Source organism: Urocitellus parryii, chromosome 2 (genome assembly GCF_045843805.1).
Source record: "Urocitellus parryii isolate mUroPar1 chromosome 2, mUroPar1.hap1, whole genome shotgun sequence".
NCBI lineage: Eukaryota > Metazoa > Chordata > Mammalia > Rodentia > Sciuridae > Urocitellus > Urocitellus parryii.
Genome location: NC_135532.1, coordinates 172704111 through 172725952, shown reverse-complemented (window position 1 = coordinate 172725952; position 21842 = coordinate 172704111). Strand labels below are relative to the sequence as shown.

Here is a 21842-nt window from a genome sequence, read left to right as displayed (position 1 = left end):
CTCCCAAGCTGCTGGAATTACAAATGTGCCCTGCTCCTGGCTTAGTTTTATTTTTGAGACAGAGTCTCACTAAGTTGCTTAGGGCCTTACTATATTTTTGAGACTGGCCTGGAGGTTGCAGTCCTCCTGCCTTAGCTTGCGGAATCCCTGGGATTACAGACATGCACCATTGTGCCCAGTGTAAGATGTAGGTTTTGTTGGTAGCTAGTTTGAAACTTGAGATTAACCCAAATATTTCTTCAGCTAGGGTTAGAAATCTGTTTGTATTAATTTTTTATTGTTTTATCTTGTGTTTTGTGGGGGTTTTTTTGTTTGTTTCTGGTGTGTGTGTGTGTGTGTGTCTGTGTTTTGTGTGTGTGTGTGTGTGTGCTGGGGATGACCTATGGCCTTCTTTAAGCTGGGCAAGCACTCTACCTCTGAGCTGTATATCCTAGGCCTTTTTTAATTGTTTTGAGGCAGGTCTCACTAAGTTTCTCAGGCTGGCATTGACCTTGTGATCGCTCTGCTTCAATCTCCTAAATTCACTGGAATTATGGGCCTGTGCCACCCTACCTGACTTCCTGGATTGGAATGGTTGTTTGTTATAGCTAATGCTTAGGTCAACTCTTTAAGATGAGTTTTGCTTTAATAGTTCCATATTTTTCCACAGAAGCCATTTGTACACTTTTGTATTTTATATTTTGTTTCCTTTTTATTAATGCATAATTAAATAGATTTAGTGATAAACTTAATATATAAATAATAAAAGCAAGCAGCTATTGCCAGATGTGATGGTACATACCTGTAGTATCAGCTATTCAGGAGGCTGAGGCAGGAAGATTGCTTTGGGTCCAGGAATTTGAGGTCCTCCTGGGCAATATAGCAAGACCCTGTCTCAAAAAGACAAAACCAAAAACTTAATAACTATTTTTCTGAGCATAGAGTGAGATAAATATGTTTTCAAATTTTACTTATTTCTGAAACTGATGTAGTCTCTGGGTCTTTATGCACATTGTGGCATATGTGTATTTCTTGGAGGACAAATAAATTATTGTCAAGCAAATAATTAGAAAATGAGAAGGTCCTCCCAGACCAGCAGAAGCAGCAGCCAGAGCAGAAGCAGCAGCCGGAGCAGCTGCAGCCTGTGCCCTCTGCCACCGCACCCCCCCCATTTCCCCTTTCCTCCTCTTCCTCCTACCCCCGCCCACCAGTTTTTGGCTTTCACCCCCACCAGTGACCAAAGACTTGACCACTCGAAGTCCAGCTCCCCATAACACTTCTCGACATGGACACCGGTGTGATTGAAAGTAGATTAAATGTCACTTTCACTATTTGCCTACTTATGTATGGAAAGGAAGTTGGCAGTATCATCAGAAAGAAAGGAGAATCGGTTGAGAAGATGCTCGAGGAGAGTGGTACATGCATCAATCTCTTAGAAGGGAATTGTCCCCAAGAGAATTATCACTTTGGTTGGACCCACTAATGCCATCTTCAAAGCCTTTGCGATGATCATTTGACAAACTGGAAGAGGACATTAGCAGCTCTATGACCAATAGCACAGTTGCCAGTAGACCTGGTCACTCTGAGGCTGGTGGTCCCTGCTAGTGTGGCTCTCTTATTGGTAATGGTGGCTGCAAGATTAAGGAAATATGAGAGAGTACAGGGGTTCAAATTCAGGTGGCGGGGGATATGTTCCCCAATTCAACTGAGTGGGCCATCACTATTGCTGGCATTCTGCAATCCATCATTGAGTGTGTCAAACAGATCTGTGGGGTCATTTTAGAGTCCCTACCCCTAAGGGTGTGACCATCCCATACCTGCCCAAGCCATCAAGTTCTCCAGTCATCTTTGCAGGAGGTCAGGACAGGTACAGCACAGGCAGCGACAGTACGAGCTTTCTTCACACCACCCTGCCCATGTTCCTCAACCCTGACCTAGAGGGACCACCTCTAGAAGCCTATACCATTCAAGGACAGTATGCCATTCCACAGCCAGATTTAACCAAGCTGCATCAGTTGGCAATGCAACATTTTCCTATGACGCATGATAATACTGGATTTAGTGCAGGTTTGGATTCATCTGCTCAGACTACTTCTCATGAACTCACCATTCCAAACGACTTGACTGGCTGCATAATCTGGCGTCAAGGCACCAAAATCAATGAGATCTGTCAGATGTCTGGCACAGATCAAAATTGTGAACCCAGTGGAAGGATCCACTGATAGGCAGGTTACTGTCACTGGATCTGCTGCCAGCATTAACCTGGCTCAGTATTTAATCAAAGTCAGGCTTTCCTTGGAGACGGGTGGCATGGGGAGTAGCTAGAACAATGCAGATTCATCCATAATCCCTTTCTGCTGTTCACCAACACCCATAATCCATCTGCGTAGTTTCCGAACAGTCAGCAATTCCAGGTTTTAAATAGTTTGTAAATTTTCAGTTTCTACACACTTTATCTTCTACTCATGATTTTTTTTTTTAAAGAGAGAATGAGAGAGGAGAGAGAGAGAATTTTTAATATTTATTTTTTAGTTCTTGGCGGACACAACATCTTTGTTGGTATGTGGTGCTGAGGATCGAACCCGGGCCGCACGCATGGCAGGCGAGCGCGCTACTGCTTGAGCCACATCCCCAGCCCTACTCATGATTTTTTTAATTAAAGCGTTGTAATTCCTTTTTCTGTTCAGCTGTTAATGCTGAGATCTATATTTAGTTTTATAAGCTTCTCCCCTTTTTTTCGGCTCATGGATTTTTCTGTTTGTGGAAATGTAAGAGTGAACTATTAATAATTTCAGTTTAGTTCTATAATAGGAATTTTTCAAAAAAATTTTAAAAAAGAAAATAAGAAGGTTTAAAAGATTGATGGTTTATAACAGTGCTTGCATTGGGAGACTTTTCAATAGTCAAAATACCTTAAAATGTCCTTTATATGATTTTACCCTTTCTCCCAAATATAAGTTGAACTGTGTATAGATGAGACATGGTATTTTCTGCCAGCTCTTTATAATTATAATTGAAGATGAGTATTGATGAATTTTTATAACTTCTCTTCTGCACACTTTCACAGCTAATTAATATTTTACTCTTGTGCATATCTCTTGATACTCAGATTCATTTAATTCATTTATAACCTGAATTGAGGTTTTGTGGGTCTTGGTCTTTGTTGTGAATGTTGTCATCTCATTGGGCAATAGTGAAGTTAAAATTACTTTTTTCTTAATAGACTAGCTAGCTGAGCCTGTCTTTTATCATACTGTAAAACCAATTATGAGATAGATTGAGGCTTTCAGAATATTTCTAATACAATTATTAGGTTCAAATCATTTTTCTATAACAGGAAATAAAGTGCTTAGGAGTAAGGGCTTGGTATCAGGTGGATTATAAGCAGGGCACATATGTGCAGCTGCTTCCTCATCTGTAGAATGAGGATAGTAAATCCCTGTTTCACCAGGTTGAATAAATTAGTGAAAAAATACATAAAAGTTCTTTACTCAATGCCTGGTTAAAAAGCAGTTAGGAAATAGAAGCAAATAGTACTTAGAGGTATACTTTTTAGAGATGTTTTGTTTATGTGTATGTATTTTTATAAAGTAATAAAAATGTTTTTTGATTCCTTTCAGGTCAGTTGAACATGCTGATGGTCAGAGTGTCCTAACAGACTCACTGTGGAGGAGATATAGTGAGTTTGAGTTGTTGAGAAACTACCTTTTAGTTTACTATCCACATATTGTTGTGCCACCTCTACCAGAAAAACGGGTAAGAAGCAAGATGGCAGTAGTTAAAAGTACTATACATTGAGACTCTTCTTAATGATTGTTTTATTTACCTAGGCAGAATTTGTTTGGCATAAACTCTCTGCTGACAACATGGATCCGGATTTTGTGGAAAGACGACGGATTGGTTTAGAAAACTTTCTCTTAAGAGTTGCTTCACATCCTATCCTTTGTAGAGACAAAATCTTCTATTTGTTTTTAACACAGGTATCTTTTTAAAATGTTCATTTGACTTCTTTTTTTTTTTAATGACAAATCCCACTAATATGTAAAATTATAATGCACCTATATAAAAAATGTAGGATGTTTATTTCTTTTTTCTTTTTTGGTGGTACTAGGGATTAAACCCAGGGCTTCGCACATGATAGGCGAGGACACTATCAATGAGCTTCATCCCCAGACCTTTTTAATAAAAACATGTTTTGAATCAGAGTCTCAATGAATTGCAGGAGCTGGCCTTGAACTTGTGATCGTCTTTCCCCAGCCTCCCAAATAGCTGGGCTTACAGGCATGCACCAACTCAGCCAGCTAAACTGTAGAATGCTTTTATTTTGGTACAGAAATTGAACCCAGGGACACTGAGCTATACCTTCAGGCCTTTTTTTATTTTTTATTTTGATATGGGGTCTCCCTATGTTGCTTAGGGTCTTGCTAAGTGCTGAGGCTGACCCCAAACTTGTAATTCCCCCTAGCCTCTCTTTTTTTTTTCCCTATAGCTTTATTGAGATAAAATTAAAGTACAATAAAATGTACATATTTTAAATATTAAATTTGATCAATTTTGACATGTATGCAACCAGTACAATCAATATAGAAAGCATTTTAATTTGAAATTAAAATTTTTAAGTTTTTAATTTGAAATCATGCAAACTGTATTTCCTGAATGATTTATTAAACCTTAAGATATATAGATATACACCTCACCCCACATGTCAACTATTTCAAAATTAAATGGCATGCTTATCTCAGAGGTCAAGGAAGAAAGCACAAGAAAAGTAATTAAAAAGTGCTTTGAACTAAGTGATAATCAAAGTTTAAAATATCAGGATCTCTGGGATGGAACAGTACTCAGATGAACATTTATAACTTAAAGTACTTGTATTAGAAAGAAGGTAGAATAACAAATTATCTTCAAATTATATAGTAGGAAAGAAAAAATAAGAGTAGGAGTAGAAATATATGAAATAGAGAAGAAATAATACAGCTAAAAGTTGATAAAACATAAACCAGTATAATCAAAAAAAAACAAGAACACAAAAATTAACATCAATGGAGAGGGAGCTATCAAAATAAACCTACAGATGCTGAAAATATACTAAGATAATATTACAATTGTATGCCAACTTATGTGATAGCTTACATAACATGCTCTATATTAGAGAAGGATCTGTGTGCTACTGAGAAGAATATGTATTCAGTCATTAATGGATGAAATATTCTATATATGTCTGTTAAGTCTAAATTATCAATTGGCTTGTTTGTTTGTTTTTGGTACCAGGGATTGAATTCAGGGGCACTTGGTCACTGAGCCACATCCTCAGCCCCATTTTGTATTTTATTTAGAGACAGGGTCTCACTGAGTTGCTTAGCGCCTCGCTATTGTTAAGTCTAGCTTTGAACTCTCAATCCTCCTGTCTTAGCCTCCTGAGCTGCTGGGTCAATGTATTTTTTACTTCTATAGGTTTATGTGGTTATTGCAGGATCTATCCAGTGGTAATAGAGTCATGCTAAAGTTACCCAGTACTATTGTGCTGTGGTCTGTTTGATTCTTGAAATTGAGAAGGGTTTGATGTATGTAAATGCTCTATTGTTTGGGGCATAAATATGTACGGTTGTTATGTATTATTGATCTATAATTCCCTCACGCAGCATGAAGTGGCCTTCTTTGTCCCTTCTGATTAACTGTGGCTTGAAGTCTACTTTATCTGATTTGAGGATAGAAACCCCTGCTGATTTACATGATCCATGTGAGTGACATGTTTTTTTCCCATCCTTTCACCTTTGGTCTGTGGATGTGTTTGCCTATGAGGTGAGTCTTTTGGAGATAGCATGTTGTTAGGTCTTGTTTTTTAATCCAGTCTGCCAGTCTGTTTCTTTTGATTGATGACTTTAGGCCATTAATGTTCAAGGTTATTATTGAGATATGATTTATATTCCTGGTCATTTGGGTGCATTACTAGTTTTTAATTTGAATTTGTTTCTCCTTTGATTAACTATTCCTTTAGTGTAGTTCCTCACTTTGCCAGTTTTCACTTTTTTTTTTTTCATTTCATCTTCATGGAATATTTTGTTGAAAGTATTCTGTAGTGTAGGCTTTCTATTGCAAATTCTTTAGTTTATCATAGAAGATTTTTATTTCATCTTCAAATCTGAAGCTTAATTTTGCTGAATATAGGATTCTTGGTTGGCATTCATTTTCTTTCAGAGCTTGGCATATGTTATACTAAGAACCTCATAGCTTTGAGGGTCTTGGTTGTGAAATCAGCTGAGATCTGAATTGGTTTCCCCCTATATGTATTCTGATATTTTTCTCTTGTAGCCTTTAAAATTCTATCCTTATTCTGTATGCTAGGCATTTTTATTATAACATGGCTTGGTTTGGGTCCTGTAAGCCTCTTGTATTTGATTTTCCATTCATTTCTGATATTTTTTCATTGAAAAGATTTGTTCATTCCTTTGGTTTATATCTCCACATCTTCATCTATCTCAATAAATCTCAAATTTGGTCTTTTGATGTTATCCTATAGTTCTTGAAAGTTCTATTCATGATTTCTTAACATCTCTCCATGGTCAACTCTGTTTTCAAGATTTTATGTTTTGTCTTCATTGCCTGAGGTTCTGTCTTCCAAATGGTCTAGTCTGTTTATAATGCTTCCTATTGAATTTTTAATTTGATCTATTGTTTCCTTCATTTCAAGGATTTCTGCCCCCATCCCCCACCCCCATCTCTGCTTCTTTATTGAAGTGATCTTTCACATCCTGTAGTTTCTTTCTGGTTTCATTTTTTATTCTGCCCTTTACTTTGCAGATCAGTTTAACTATGTACATTCTACTCTCTCTCTGACATTTCTTCCACTGTGTGTCAATGGATTCTGTTCTGGAGTATTTTGGCTTGTTTGGGGTGATTTGTTCCCTTGCTTTTTAATGTTTTTTGTGTGTCTACCCTTTAACAGTATGGATCTGAGGCAGTAGAGTTTCTACCCTGTGGACTTATAATGTCCCTAAAGGTTTCCAGTACCTCACCATTTAGGGGGAGACAAATAATAACAACCACCAATGCAAACAATATAGAGCATTAAACCAAATAATTCCTGCTATGACATCTACAATGTTAATTATCACAATAAACAGAAATGATGAACAGCTATTGCCTACCATAAAAACAGTGAATTTGCAAAAGGGTTTATAATTTCAAATGGTGAACAGGGAAAAGGACAGAAGTGATATAGGATGTGATGATTATGAGGAAGAGAGAAGAAGAAGTAAAAAATTAAAGGAAGAGGGCTGGGGATGTGGCTCAAGTGGTAGTGCGCTCTCATGGCATGTGTGCAGCCTGGGTTCGATCCTCAGCACCACATACAAACAAAGATGTTGTGTTTGCCATAAACTAAAAAATAAATATTAAAAAAAAAATTAAAGGAAGAGTGAAAGAGAACAATAGATATTGGCTGATAACAGAGGAAAAGAGAATCAAGGGAAACAGGAGAAAAAAACATAAAGTAAAATGTTTTTTTAAAAATTGAAAATAAAAATAATATAAAACAAAACTAAAATATACTAATTAAATGTCCTGGTTCACAAAAAAAAACAATCCATGAAAAATTGCTGGCTTCAAAAATGCTAGAAATGAGGGGAAAAAAGCCAAATATGAATATGTATAAATGTCCATGTACCATTAAGGTCACAATTAAACAGAAAAAGAATTTAAAAAAAAAGGATCTTGATGAAAAGTTAAAAAATTCTTTCCGTTGGAGTTCAAAAGAATTTCAGCTTCTCTTGTCAGCAGTTTTAGGTGGGATAATCTGGAGCTGATGCTCCACCCTCTTTATTGCTAGAATGAGAGATGTAATCCAGTAGGTAGAGTTCCTGGAGGCAGGGTTTAGGTTTAGGTGGGTTCCAGGCTTTTTGCTGATCGCCAGTTGTTCTGGAGATTTTAAATCAGCACCTCCAGCACCCAGCACTTGCAGGTCCACGCTCAAACACTGTACTCTAGGGATCTCCCCTGGAATCTACTTGTGTTTTGGGAGACCTAATTTTTAGTCCCCTACATCACCTGCGGACCACATTTCCTCTCAAGTTCAGTCTCCAGAGAAGAGAATCTCTCCTGCCTGTGCCCTTCCAAGTTCCCAGCCAGATGAATCTCTCTCAGCAGGTCCTGTGAACAGTCGGATTGGAGAAGGAGGGATAGAGCCAAGTAGGTTTTCACAACTAGTTGTCCACTTTGTCAAACTCTCTCCACGTTTGATTTTTCTCTTGGTCACTTAAGCACACTCTATTTTGTGCAGTGTATGTTTACCAGGCCTGTATTTTGGGCCAAACTCAGTTTTGCCAAGAATGGGCCCCCTCAGGTGTGAGCCCCACAGTGGCTGCAAAATGGTTCCTTCCTTTGTCTTCTACACTCTTTCTGGAAAGATGGTGGCTTCTTTCTCCGCACACAGATATTGTGCGGCACATCTTTCAGGTTTGCTGGGCAATGCCCTTGATCTCTAAATGCTCTGTACACGCCTCAAGCCTCCCCCAAATGCGAGTTCCTTTAATTTCCTTATCCCTCCACAACTGTGGCTGGTACTTTTGGCTCAGTTGCTGAAGCGACTATGCCTCTAGGGATTTCTTCCTTATTTTATTATATCCAACTTCCTGTGTCCCCAGTCTGCTTTGAATGTCTAGTTTTAAATTCCAGTAAAGTCCCCCTGCTTTTTTTTGTTTGTTTGTTCACCCACTTTGCTGGGAAGCTGCCTGTTTGCTTTCTTGGTTTCACTATGGAGCAGCCAGGAACATGACCCCTTCTTATTCCACTATCTTGAAAACACACACACACACACACACACACACACACACACACACACACACACATATACCCCTGCATGTTAGCCTTTCAAGTTGCTGAGATTACAGGTATGCTCCACCTAGAATGCTTATTTATTTGTACTGGGGATGGAACCCAGGGGTGCTTGATCACTGAGGCACACCCCAGCTCTTTTTTTTTTTTTAATTTGCGTATGAGGGATTAAACACAAGGATGCATAACCGCTGAGCCACACCACCAGCACTTTTTATTTTTTATTTTGAAGCAAGTTCTTACTAAGTTTTTAAAGAGCCTCAGTAAGTTCCTGAGGCTGGCTTCGAACCTGCAATCCTGCCTCAGCAGCCTAAGCCACTAGGATTATAGGCATGAGCCAGCTCTTGTTATTGTTTATTTTGAAATGGAATTTTCCTAAGTTGCTTGGGGTCTCACTAAATTTGCTGAGGCTAAATTCAAACGCAGTCCTCCTCTCTCAGCCTGCAGAATCACTGGAAAAAAAAGGTTTGAGACACCACTCTTGATTATAATGCTTATTTTTTCCCCAATTTTTATTTGATTTTTAAAAATACATTTATTTTATTTATGACAACAGAATGCATTACAAATAATTCATATTACACATAAAGAGCACAATTTTTTATATTTCTGGTTGTATACAAAGTATATGGTTATAATGCTTATTTTTAAGGGTGTTTTTGGAGCAGGTTTTTATGTGCAATTTATTGGGTTGGGTTTGGATTTATTGAATTGTTTATTATTCAATTGCAGTACTCTTTTGGTTAGCTTTTTTTTTTTTTTTTTTGGCACCAGGGAATGAACTCACGGATACTCAATAACTGAGCCACATCCCAACCCTATTTTGTATTTTATTTAGAGACAGGATCTCACTGATTTGCTTAGTGCCTCATGATTGCTGAGGCTGGCCTTGAACTCGAGATTCTCCTGTCTCAGCCTCCCCAGCCGCTGGGATTACAGGCGTGTGCCACTATGCCCAGCTTGGTTAGCATTTTTATACTTAATTGAAGATACTACTTTTGGTATCACTTAAATAATATCAAAATTAGTCATCAGTTTTTTGAAGCCCTAATCTCTAAAATCTTGGGTCCAAATTCTGTTTTATCTTTTGAAATCTGAACTATATGTTTAATTAAAAAATTTTGTTTTAGTTGTAGATGGACACAATACCTTTATTTTATTTATTTAGTTTTTATTTATTTAGTTTTATGTGGTGCTGTGGACTAAACCCAGTGCCTGACACATGCTAGGCATGAGCTACAACTCCAGTCCCTTATGTTTAATTTTATAATGAAAGAGTTTTTGTAAACTTTTCTCTACCATTTCCCTTGAAATAAGAACAAAATAATACTGAATTATTTTGGAATTTTTTTATGTATTGTTTTGCTTTGCAGTAATGGTTTCTAAAATTAACTTTAATTTTTAGGAAGGTAACTGGAAGGAAACTGTGAATGAAACTGGGTTTCAGCTGAAGGTAAGTATATTTGTATGAAGTAATTTGCCGTATTTCTTTACAGTTCCTAGCACAATGCTATACTCTTAATGGGTACTGGGTTAATTTTTTGAATGAATAAATGTCAGAAATCATCTTTGCATCTAATATCATTGATAAGCTTTTCAAAAAGAAACACCACAATTCACTTTTGATTTATGTAATTTTTGTTACTAGTTGGAATATAATGGTCAAATTTATTAATTTAATTTTATTAGATAAGAGCATTTTGGGGGCTGGGGATGTGGCTCAAGCGGTAGCGCGCTGGCCTGGCATGCGTGCGGCCCGGGTTCGATCCTCAGTACCACAAACCAACAAAGATGTTGTGTCCACCAAAAACCAAAATAAATAAATAAATAAATATTTAAAAAAAAAAGAGCATTTTGAAGCAGTAATCTAAATACAGACTGTAAATTTTTCCCCCACAGTATAAACATACTTTTACATCTTTTTCTTTCCTCTTTCCTGACCATTTCCACGTGCACCCCTGCCTCCAGCAATTGATCACTAATTTCAGTGAATGGTACTTCTCAAGAGTCTAGCTTGGATTTTTTCCACATGAGTAAACTAAAAGATGAGTTTTTGGTCATGCTGCTTCTGTCAGTTGGGACATGGTGGCCAGTTTGAAACCAATATAGGTATCATTTTGAAAGAGCATCTCTTAAGTGATAAATGCGTATTTAGTTTTCTTCAAGTTTAGAATTAATATTTTGAAATGAGATTGTTATCTGAAAATTGAGGAGTATTGTGGTGGTGAGATGGCTATCCTAATCTACTCTGCTCTCCAAATCTTTCCCCAAAGAAATCTATTGTAGGTTAAAAGCTTTTAAAAGTTTTCTGTCTCTTGTAACCTGAGAAGGTAGGTAGATAATATAATATAAATTTACATAATTCAGATTGCACATTCGTAATCTGAAAATCTGAAATTCAAAGTAAACTGAAATTCAAAGTAGTCTGAAATCTGAAATGCTTCAAAATCCATTTGAGTGATGCCCACTCAATACGTTTTGGATTTAGGAATAGTTTGGATTATTATTATTAATTTTTTTTGATACTGGGGATTTAACCCAGGGGCACTCAACCACTGAGCCACTCCCTAGCCCTCTTTTGTATTTTTATTTAGAGACAGGGTCTCACTGAGTTGCTTAGTGCCTCGCTTTTGCTGAGGCTGACTTTGAATCACAATCCTCCTGCCTCATCCTCCCAAGCCACTGGGATTATAGGCGTGAGCCACCACACTTGGCTAGTTTGTATTTTGAGATGAGGGATGTTCAACCAGTAGTCTATGAAAAATATTCCAACATCTCAAAAACCAAGCATTTCAGGTAAGAGATATTCAATCTGATGCTTATTTTGGCAGCATATATGCTAAAATTGAAATATTACAGAGAAGATTAGCATGGCCCCTGCCTAAAGATGATATATTAATTCATGAAGCATTCCATGGTTTTTATATAATTGAAGTGACACTGTATGTTGACAACGAATTCTGGATAAGTTTCTTTACATTGTTATGGAAGCAATATTCTATGTTATAATTTTTTTTTTTTTTTGTACCAGGGATTGAACCCAGGGGTGCTTAACTACTGAGCCACCTCCCCATCCCTGTTTATTTTTTGAGACAGGTTTTGCTTAGTTGCTTAGGACCTTGCTGAGTTGCTGAGGCTGGCCTTAAACTTGTGATCCTCCTGTCTCAGCTTCCTGAGCCTCTGGGATTACAGGCATGCACCACCATACCTGGCTTTATGTTATGAATTTTTAAATAAAATTCTATTGCTTGAAAAAAAACAGAGAGAAAAAGATACTCAACCTGTATGTAGCATATAAATTGATAAACTATTCACAGGATAATGTAGTACCAAAAGTCATTATGGTATATCCCATAAGAAGAACAAAATGTATTCATTCATTAAAAAAAAAATACCTCCCAGATCTTTATGCATTGGTATACAGGTAGTTGAATAGCACAAAATTAACTAGAAAATTATTTTCTTATAGAGAAAATGTAATCAAGTTTCTAATTTTGCATGAATAGATTTTAATACATTTATAAGTATTTTGTTGGCAGATATACATTAAAAATTACAGTTTTCTTGATTGAAACTCATTACTTTATAATGCTCAGAGGGAGTGATGGAATTTAGTTTAGGCAAGGACTTGAAATAACTTGAAACTTAGAAAATCATTCTTTAATTTAATAGTGGCTTCTGAAAAATAATCCAAGATATGTTAGAAACTAATAAAAAGTGTAAAAAGAAAACCCTAAAATACAGTTGTTTTGGTGAATTCCCTTTATATAATACAAAATTTTTAAATTTAGTCATTGATTTGTCACCAGTTTAGTCACTTAATTATCTGTGGTTTGTCCTTGAACCCAGTGTTTGGTCGTAACTTTGGAGACCTTGGAAAATACCTGAATTTCTTTATTATTATAGACTGTACTATTTTTTACATAGCGTGCCATGAATCTTATGTGTGCTTGCTGTTTAAATATTTTGATATAATGTTTTCTATTTGGGTAACCTATGGTTTAAAGCTTGGGTATGGTTTAGATCTTTGGGTTTAAAGTATTTGAAAGGTAGTGCTTAATATATAGTATTAATAATTCATAAAATCAGTCTTTCAGTGAAGTAAAGACTAGATATAGCCTTTATGGAGAGAACTCAGAAACCCACCTGTCATCTTCTATTCCTTATTTTTTTTTTTTTTTTTGGACATTTCTGACGTCTTTTCTTCTTCCATCAAGGACATGGGCTCTTGAGGGGCAACCTCACATACATGAATATGTACATGCATTCATACAAATGGGGTTCTCCCTGTACATTAGTAGGTGTATGTGTATATATAGATGTAAAGTCATGTTTTCCTTATCTGGAGATCATGTGTTTGATGACAATTTAATCACAATTGGAAGCCAATATTTAAGCAAATCTGACTTTTTTGAATATTCAAATGGGTGTAACATAGCTTACTTCCATGCTTTTAGAAATACTTTGGTTCTCTCAGAATTCACTTATTTTATTATAGTTCAGATAGATTGGGCTATTTTCCAGACTACAAATATTTTGGCAGAAAATTTACTAAAGTTGAGTAATAGTGAAGACGAGCACATTGTGACAATAGTGACAATGACAACCGAGTCTGATACCAGAGAAGGAGGTAACAAATGTATGAGGGTCAGATGCACAGTGTAGGTACATTGGGCATGAGGCCAAATCTTCACATATCCTTTTAGCCTCCAGGGTCTCAGTGCATGAAAAATGGGTTTGCTAGTAGTTGTTTATAGGGGTTACCTGAAGGCCTCAAGAAAAAGTGAAATTATGCTTGCTTTGTACTGTTAATTCGGTTAATTGTACTGTTAATACACTGTGTGCTTCTCAGTTATTGGGATTGTTTGTTCAAATACTCAATCCTGAATTTTATCCTATACATACTGATTCTTGTGGGTCTAAAGCTTGGCAACTCTTGCTCTAAGGTGATTGAAAAGACTTTTTAGGAACATGCTTTTATTTTGTGAGCAATTTTTAAAATATTTTGGTGCTAGGGAGCAAATCTGAGTCCTTGAATATGCAAAGTGTGTTCTCTGGCATTGAGCTATACCCTCAGTTAGTAATTTTAGAAAAACTATCTAAAATGGTTTTAAAAAAAAACTTCAGAAAGTTGTTTTTTTGTTGTTTTTTTTTTTTTTTTTTTTTTTAGAGGAGGAAAAGTTTATTTGGGGGCTCCATTGCTCTTGGTCCAAGGTGTCAGAGAATATCATGGAGTAAGAAAGTGGTGGAGAAAAGTGGCTCAGGACATGATACCATGATCTAGGGGTTGGGGGGCAGTCAGACAGTCAGACACTCCCCTCATCAGATACAAAATATATACCCCCAAGGCAGGCCCCAGTGACCCTCCTCCTTCAGCCATACCCTACCTGCCTACAGTCACCACCCAGTTTCAGAAAGTTTTTACCTGACCATCACCAGCATATATGCTTACTATGTGTTCAACACAGTACTTAGCACATAGTAAGCATGTATGCTGGTTTTATAAGCATATAGGCTGATCCTGTATTTTATTTTGCTCAGTATTGCCTTAGTACTTTTGAAGTTATTCAGTATTCCCACTTTTTAGATGAGGAACTCTAGAAGGTGACTTCCCTAGGGTCACATGATTATAAGTGATGAAATCCAAGTTTAGGCTTATTTGACTTAAAGACCTTCTTAATTATAGTCCCTGTTATTTCTTCTCTTTTTGCTTATTCTTTATGTAATTAATGCATGCAAAAAGGATTGGTAAGGGAAAGCTCTATTTCTGGGAAATGAGATCATTCTGAATCACACCAAATATTTATATTCTTTTTTGCCGGGGGCAGCGGGTAGTTGGGCTTGAACTCAGGGGACTCAACCATAGACCCAGGCCTATTTTGTATTTTATTTAGAGACAGGTTCTCATTGAGTTGCTTAGCACCTCACTTTGCTGAGACTGGCTTTTAACTGGTGATCCTCCAGCCTTAGCATCCTGAGCCTCTGGGATTATAGGAATGTGCCATTGCGCCCAGTGTTATATTTTATATTCTTTAGGTAGCTGTGAATTTTGGGGGGTCTGGAGCTCCAGCAGGATGAGTTTTTGAGTGACATATTTGTTGCATTTGTTTTTATTTTCTTAGTCAAGTAATCTGGGAAGCCCTAATAATATTTTTGAATTGCTTTCTTCATTTGTTTTGTTAATTGAGAGTATTTGTAGTTGTGAGTTGTAAGTTGAAATAACAAAATTTTCAAACTTTTGAGGTCTTTCAAAACCAAACCATAATTTGAAAATGATTCCTGATACAGCTATCTTTTACGATGAATGCTTTAGTTTCTATTTCTTGGACAGAAAAGTATTTGACTTTCTTTTTCCTTTCTTTTTTAAAAGCGAGAATTTAGGATAGGATTTGGAGATGTTAAGGATACATTTCATATTGTCATGTATAACTAATTAGAACAAATTTTTAAAAATCCTAAAAAAGAATTCATTTCATGCAATGAACTTATTATTTAGTGTTTATCCCCGACTTCTTTGAGAGCAGTTAATCTAGAAATAAATAAAGATGTGAAAAAGATGTTTTGTCTATTTTTTGGTATGGGGATTGAACCTAGGAGTGCTTTACCACTGAGCTACATCCTCGGGCCTCTTCAAATTTATTTTGAGACAGTGTCACTAAATTGCTAAGGCTGACTTTGAACTTAGTGGTCACCTGCCTCAGCCTCCAAAGTGGCTGGGATTAAAGCATGTGCACCCACACCAGGCTAGATATGTTGTCTTATAATATTTTCCGCTAGCTTGTTTTATGTCTTACAGTATTAATTTAATTACAGGTATTTCTTTTCCTTAAATACTGATAATTATAGTGTAAAGTCCCAAGGTTCCTTTGTATTCCATCTGAGAACTACCCTTGGTAGTTTTATTTACTTTACATATGCAGATCATTTCTTTGCTTAGTGTAAAGCTATAATGAGTTTTTTCACATGACTTATTCTGATTTGTAGTCATATAGAGCTGTATGCCTACTAATATATTGTTTACATTTGTTTTACTTTGGAATCACTGAATACCATGTACTTAGTCTAATTTATTATGTTTCTGAAGTGTTCTCAAAAGTAACTACCAAGCTGTTGTTTTAGGTATGCTTAAATGTGTTTACAACATTTAATATGAAGAAAACTGTATTGAGCATCTTAATTCTAAAGGGAAAGTAAAACTGTTTGAATTTTATACCCTGAAATGTAATTGTATTAAGTGAACAAATTATTTTTTCCAGGCAGACTCCAGGTTAAAAGCGCTTAATGCAACATTCAGAGTGAAAAACCCAGACAAGTAAGGTTTTGTTTTAATAACAGTTACAATGTTGTTTTGAATGGTGCCTATCCGTCTATTTAATTTTTCATTTCTGAATGTATGCACTTCATTTGCCAAATATTCTTAGTGGTATTTCACAAATTTCTTTTTAAGTCTAAAACTGATTTTGAAATTTGGTATCTTAATTGGATTTAAGCTTATAAATAACTGAAGTTTAAAAAAATTAAACCACTGCTTTTTTCCTAGAAGGATTTATTAAATGTTGAAGGTATCAAAAAAATGATGAAAGTGATTTTAATTTCATAATTTTTCTTTGTATGACTTTGCTTGTCAAATATGCAGAGCTTAAGAAAATTATGTTGTATATTTAAAAATAAAATACCTACTTTGTATGCCAAGAAAACTTGATAGATAAATGCATTTTAGCATAATTTTATGCAGATATTTTCATTTGATAAATACTTGACTTTATTAATATCAGTTTGGTGTTTGTAAGTGTATTCCTACATTAAAGGAAATCAGTGTATTCAGAAATGACTTCTTAGGATAAAACCTAGATTTGGTTTTGGTTTGGCTCATTCTCTAAATTTGGTGGATATTTCAAGATCTTCATTATATGGTCCTTTACCTCGCAGTTTGGTTCAGTTATAGGAGCTTTTCAGTTAGAAATGCCTAGACAGATGAGGCCTTTCCATTTACAGCAACCAAGTTTATGAGGTCTGCTAGAATTTCTCTAGAGTCCTTCAGTTTTAATTTCCCTGTAGTATAAATTCTTATCAAAAATATGCAAAAGTCTGTTTGCATTTTTTGATGATCTGTCATGCAGCTTTATAAACCATGACATTAACAGTAATGCCTCTGGTTTTTAATATGAATTTTGAATATAAAATATAAATGAATATTATTATTATTTTTTGCAGTGCTGTGGTTTGAACTCATAGCTTCACATATTCTAGACATACATATTCTCGCCCTAAAAAATATTTTTAAAGTTTTAGTAACTAGGAAGTTATGGTAACCACTGAAGGTTTTTTTGTTTTATTTTGCTTTATTTAAAAAAAACTTGTATTGTTGCATACACCTGGAATCCCAGTGACTGTGGAGGCTGAGGCAGGAAGATTGTGAGTTCAGAGCCAGCCTCAGCAACTTAGTGAGGTGCTGAGCAACTCAGTGAGACCTTGTCTCTAATAAAATACAAAATAGGGCTGGGGATGTGGCTCAGTGATTAAGTGCCTCTGCGTTTAATCCCCAGTACCAAAAATAAGTAAATAAATAAATAATAAAACTTTTATTTTTTAGAACAGTTTTAGATTTACAGCAAAATTGAGCAGAAAGCACATCCTCAGCACCTCCCCCTCACCAGAGAACTATGTTTATTACAGTAAAGGAACCTACATTGACACAGTATTATTACTGGAAGTCATCATTTACGTGAAGATTCACATTTGCTGTTGTATATTTGCTGTTATACATTTTAGGAGTTTGGGATGACACTACTATAGTATCATACAAAATAGTTTTATTGTCTTGAAAATTCTCTGTGCACCCCCTGTTCTTCCTTTTGTTTCTCTAGCATGAGCCTCCATTGATCTTTTTACAGTTTTCATAATTTTTCTTTTTCAGCATGTTTATATCATGTTTGAAACAATTGGCATATATGATTTACTAATATGCATTTAATGTTCCCTGAAGTTTTTAATACTTGCATGATATATAAGAAGTGTCCTCTTAATGAAGAATGAAAATTATAAATCATCCCCCCCAAAAAAGTTTTGGAAAACTTAAGCTACATTTGGTGGATGTACATTCATTAGAAAATCATGTAGCTGTTATTATTTCTTGTTTGTTAGTATAATATTAATATTTTGATTAGTATTTTCTATATTTTCAGTCTGATAAAAAATATTTTATCAGTTGTATATTTTTCCCCTTCTCTCTCTCTCTTTTTAGTATTTTTTAGTTGTAGATAGATGTTATACCTTTATTTATTTTTTTATTTTTATTTTTTATTTTTTTAACTTTAGTGGTTTATTTTTTATGAGGTGCTGAGGATCGAATCCAGTGCTTCACATGTGCTAGGCAAGTGCTCTACCACTGAGCCATAACCCCAATCCCTTCTGTCTTTCTCTTTTTTGGGGGGGTGTTTCAGGGATTGAATTTGGAGGCACTCGACCACTGAGCCACATTCCCAGACCTATTTTTTGTATTTTATTTAGAGACAGGGTCTACACTGAGTTATTTAGAGCCTCACTTTTTGCTGAGGCTGGCCTTGAACTCATGATCCTCCTGCCTCAGCCTCCCGAGCCATTGGGATTATAGGCGTGCTATACTGCACCCAGCCCATCTCTCTTTTTGAGGTTACCTAAATTGCTAAATTTTACTGTTTTGTACATAGAATTTTAAATGTAATATGACCAGTATTATCAAGGCAGTTTTTGCTCCTATATTGTTAAAGTATAAAATCAGTGTATTAGTAAAAATTTATTGGCCTCAAATCCTAGATAGGAGAAGTGTCTACATCAGTTATTGTTATAACCATTCTTTTTAAAAAAAATATTTTTAGCTGTAGTTGGATATAATGACTTTAGTTTATTTATTTTTCAATGTGGTACTGACAGTTGAACCCAGTGCCTCACTGATGCTAGGCAATCACTCCAACACTGAACCACAACCCCAGCATTTGTTATAACCATTCTTAATATATAGATATCTTTTCTAGGTCTAGTTGACACAGTAGATTATTATTGGTGCTATTGTTAGAAGAGTATATGTCTTCAAAACAGTTTTATTCTATCCTTTCATAAAATCTAGAACACTAGAATGATTGTTTCACAGAGTTATTTCCAAAATGATTCTTTAGTACTTGTTTCTTGCATATTTGTGTTTCCTCAAACATGATTGTTAGGATGGGGCTGGGGATGTGGCTCAAGCGGTAGCGCGCTCGCCTGGCATGCGTGCAGCCCGGGTTCGATCCTCAGCACCACATACAAACAAAGATGTTGTGTCCGCCGAAAACTAAAAAATAAATATTAAAAATTCTCATTCTCTCTCTCTCTCTCTCTCTCTCTCCTCTTTCTCTCTCTCTCTCTCTCTCTCTCTCTCTCTCCCCCCTCTCTCACTCTCTCTTTAAAAAAAAAAAAAAAAAGATTGTTAGGAAAAGTGAGAAGGAGAACCTGGGGCCTTCTACTTGGATGTGGACTTAAGAGCTCAATGTCTTGGATTGCATCAATTGCATAAAGAAGTGCATCCAAGTTTTTTTTTTTTTTTTTTTTTTTTTTTTGGTACTGGGGATTGAACCCAGTGGTGCTTAACACTGAGCCACATCCCCAGCCTGTTTTATTTTTTATTTTGAGACAGTGTCTTGCTAAGTTGCTCAGGGCCTGACTACATTGCTGAGGCTGGCTTTGAACTTAAAATCCTCCCAAGCTGCTGGAATTACAGGCATGTGCCACTGCTCCTGGCTGAGTTTTATTTTTATGTTTACTTCTAGAGTTCCTTATATTGAGTTGAAAATAACCTAAACCCATTAAAACAAAATCCAGATGACAGACATAACAGATGAAAGAAGTAACATGTCATTTATATAGGGTTTTTTTGTTGTTTAATTAATTAGTTTATTTATTTATCTACCAGGGATTGAACCCAGGGCAGGAGTGCTTAACCAGTAAGCCACATCCCCAACCCATTTATGTATTCATTCATTCTTTAATTATTTATTCATTTGTTATTTTGAGATAGGGTCTCACTAAGTTGCTCAGGGCCTCACAGAATCTCTAAGGCTGGCCACAAACTAGTGATCCTCCTGTCTCAGCCTGCCTGGTTGCTAGAATTACAGGCATGTGACACCATTCCCAGCTTACATAGTTTTTAAAATCTACTGTTTATTGTAGAAGCAGTGTAACCTCTCATGTCATGTGCTACCTTGCCCAGTAGAAGTTTCATTGACTAGCTTTAGTTGCCAGTTTTTCTTGGCTAAAAATTAATAAAAGAAAATCCATATGAACCCAATGAAATAATTTATAAAATTAATTTTCTTCTTTTAGAAGAAAGCCAAAGGATGGGGATGTAGCTCAGTGGTAGAAAACTTACATAGCATCAAGGTCTTGGGTTCAATCCCCAGCACCACCACAAAAGAAAGAAAGCCAGGCCATGCAGTAACATAATTAAGGTTAAAATTTGCTTGGTTTATTCTTTGAGTTTGAAACTGTCAGAATAGATCACTTTCCTATGCTGAGTTTGAGAGCAAGAAGGATGAATACAGGAAGAAATTTATATAGTGAGTTTTCTTCAAGGGGTTCAAGGTACCATATTAGGAACTCCCACAGATAGGCAGCAAGGCAGGACCTGGAAGTGCAGAAACTGGAAAAGTGGGAGGAGACTGACAAATTTATTGTTTTTCATAGTCACTCAGACTTTCAGAATTCATTGAGTTCATTTTCTTTGGGGATTTATGTAATAGTTGATGATATAAGTTGTAAAGAAGTGTAAGAAAATCTGTATGGTTTGAGGTACTTTCAGTAGAGTAGGGTGGAAAAAAATGGAAGCCATATGAAAATATGAAAGCAATATGAAGTAGACAAGTTAGACTCCGCACTGTATTTATACCATCGAACTTTGAAATTGAAGAGTGGTGTTCAGAAAGAGCCTTGATGGAGGTTATTTCTAAGATGAATCTTGAGTAATGAATGAGATTTGTTTAGGGGAGACACCTGTCTAGGCTTAGATGGGGAGATGACTACAAGCAAGTAAAAGCAGAATTTGGAGAATAAAGGGAAATATAGAGCCTATAGTTGTGGTGGAACTGTTTTGAAGAGAAGAGAAACTAAGGTTAGTTGAGGCTTTGAGATACATTAAGTGTAGACAACCTCAAACTTACAGTCTTACTAGAATCTGCATTTACTTGTTGATTTTTACATGCCTTACAGGTAGGGATTTTAGACATTTAGTGTTTTGGGAGGGAAGTTTTATATCATCATCTCCCCAGTCTGGACTCTTTGTTAACTCCTTCCTTTCCAAGGAAATTATAGCATTTTGACATTATTATATATGCTTTTTACTCTTTAATTTTTCTCTGAGAACAGCTAATCATTTAGGGTAGGAGAGTCTAGCAGACACTGCTGAATTTTGACTTTGGCAAAGAACTTAAACTCTCCTTTCTGTGAAATTCATTTCTTTTTCTTTTTTTCTTCTAGCAGTATTGGAGATAGGGCCAGTGTCTGTCACTCTACCACTGAGCTACATCTCCAGCCCTTCTCATCTTTTATTTTGAGACAAAATCTAAGTTTTTGAGCTGGCCTTGAACTTTGGATCCTTTTGTCTGAGCCTCCCCAAGCACCTGTGCCTGGCCCATTCCTTTATTTCTTAAATACACAGTGTTATCTAAAGTCAGTGGATTTTTCAGTTTTCACTTTAGGTCTTCTGATTTCCCAATGAGAGATTTTTCCAACGATGCACATTTCATCCATGTCACCAACATTTTTAGGTGTTTAGAATCTTTTAACCCTGACTTTCTTGCAATATGATCCCTTGATGATGCTGTTACCTCCCTCTCTGGCTACCTGGCTATTTCAGAGAGACTGTAACTAGGTGCCATAGTGCAAGCCTGTAATCCCAAACTTGCTAGTTCTTTTTTTTTTTTTTTTTTTTTTTTTTTTGAGAGAGAGAGAATTTTTTAATATTTATTTTTCAGTTCTTGGCAGACACAACATCTTTGTTTGTATGTGGTGCTGAGGATCAA

General features: G+C 36.0%; 1 protein-coding gene, 1 non-coding gene and 1 pseudogene across 2 annotated transcripts in view; all 3 read left to right on the top strand.

The window, feature by feature from the left end:
* Snx4 (sorting nexin 4) overlaps window positions 1-21842 on the top strand; it is a 63550-nt gene that overhangs the window by 13151 nt on the left and 28557 nt on the right. Inside the window, exons 3-6 of the mRNA XM_077794844.1 lie at window positions 3600-3735; window positions 3810-3959; window positions 10217-10264; window positions 16068-16123. Coding sequence (XP_077650970.1) covers window positions 3600-3735; window positions 3810-3959; window positions 10217-10264; window positions 16068-16123 — 390 coding nt within the window. The remainder of the gene's footprint in view (window positions 1-3599; window positions 3736-3809; window positions 3960-10216; window positions 10265-16067; window positions 16124-21842) is intronic.
* LOC113186694 (poly(rC)-binding protein 2 pseudogene) lies at window positions 1235-2304 on the top strand (annotated as a pseudogene).
* Window positions 11627-11733, top strand: LOC144253443 (U6 spliceosomal RNA). Its single transcript, XR_013343290.1, has one exon. It is a non-coding gene; the product is annotated as a U6 spliceosomal RNA (small nuclear RNA).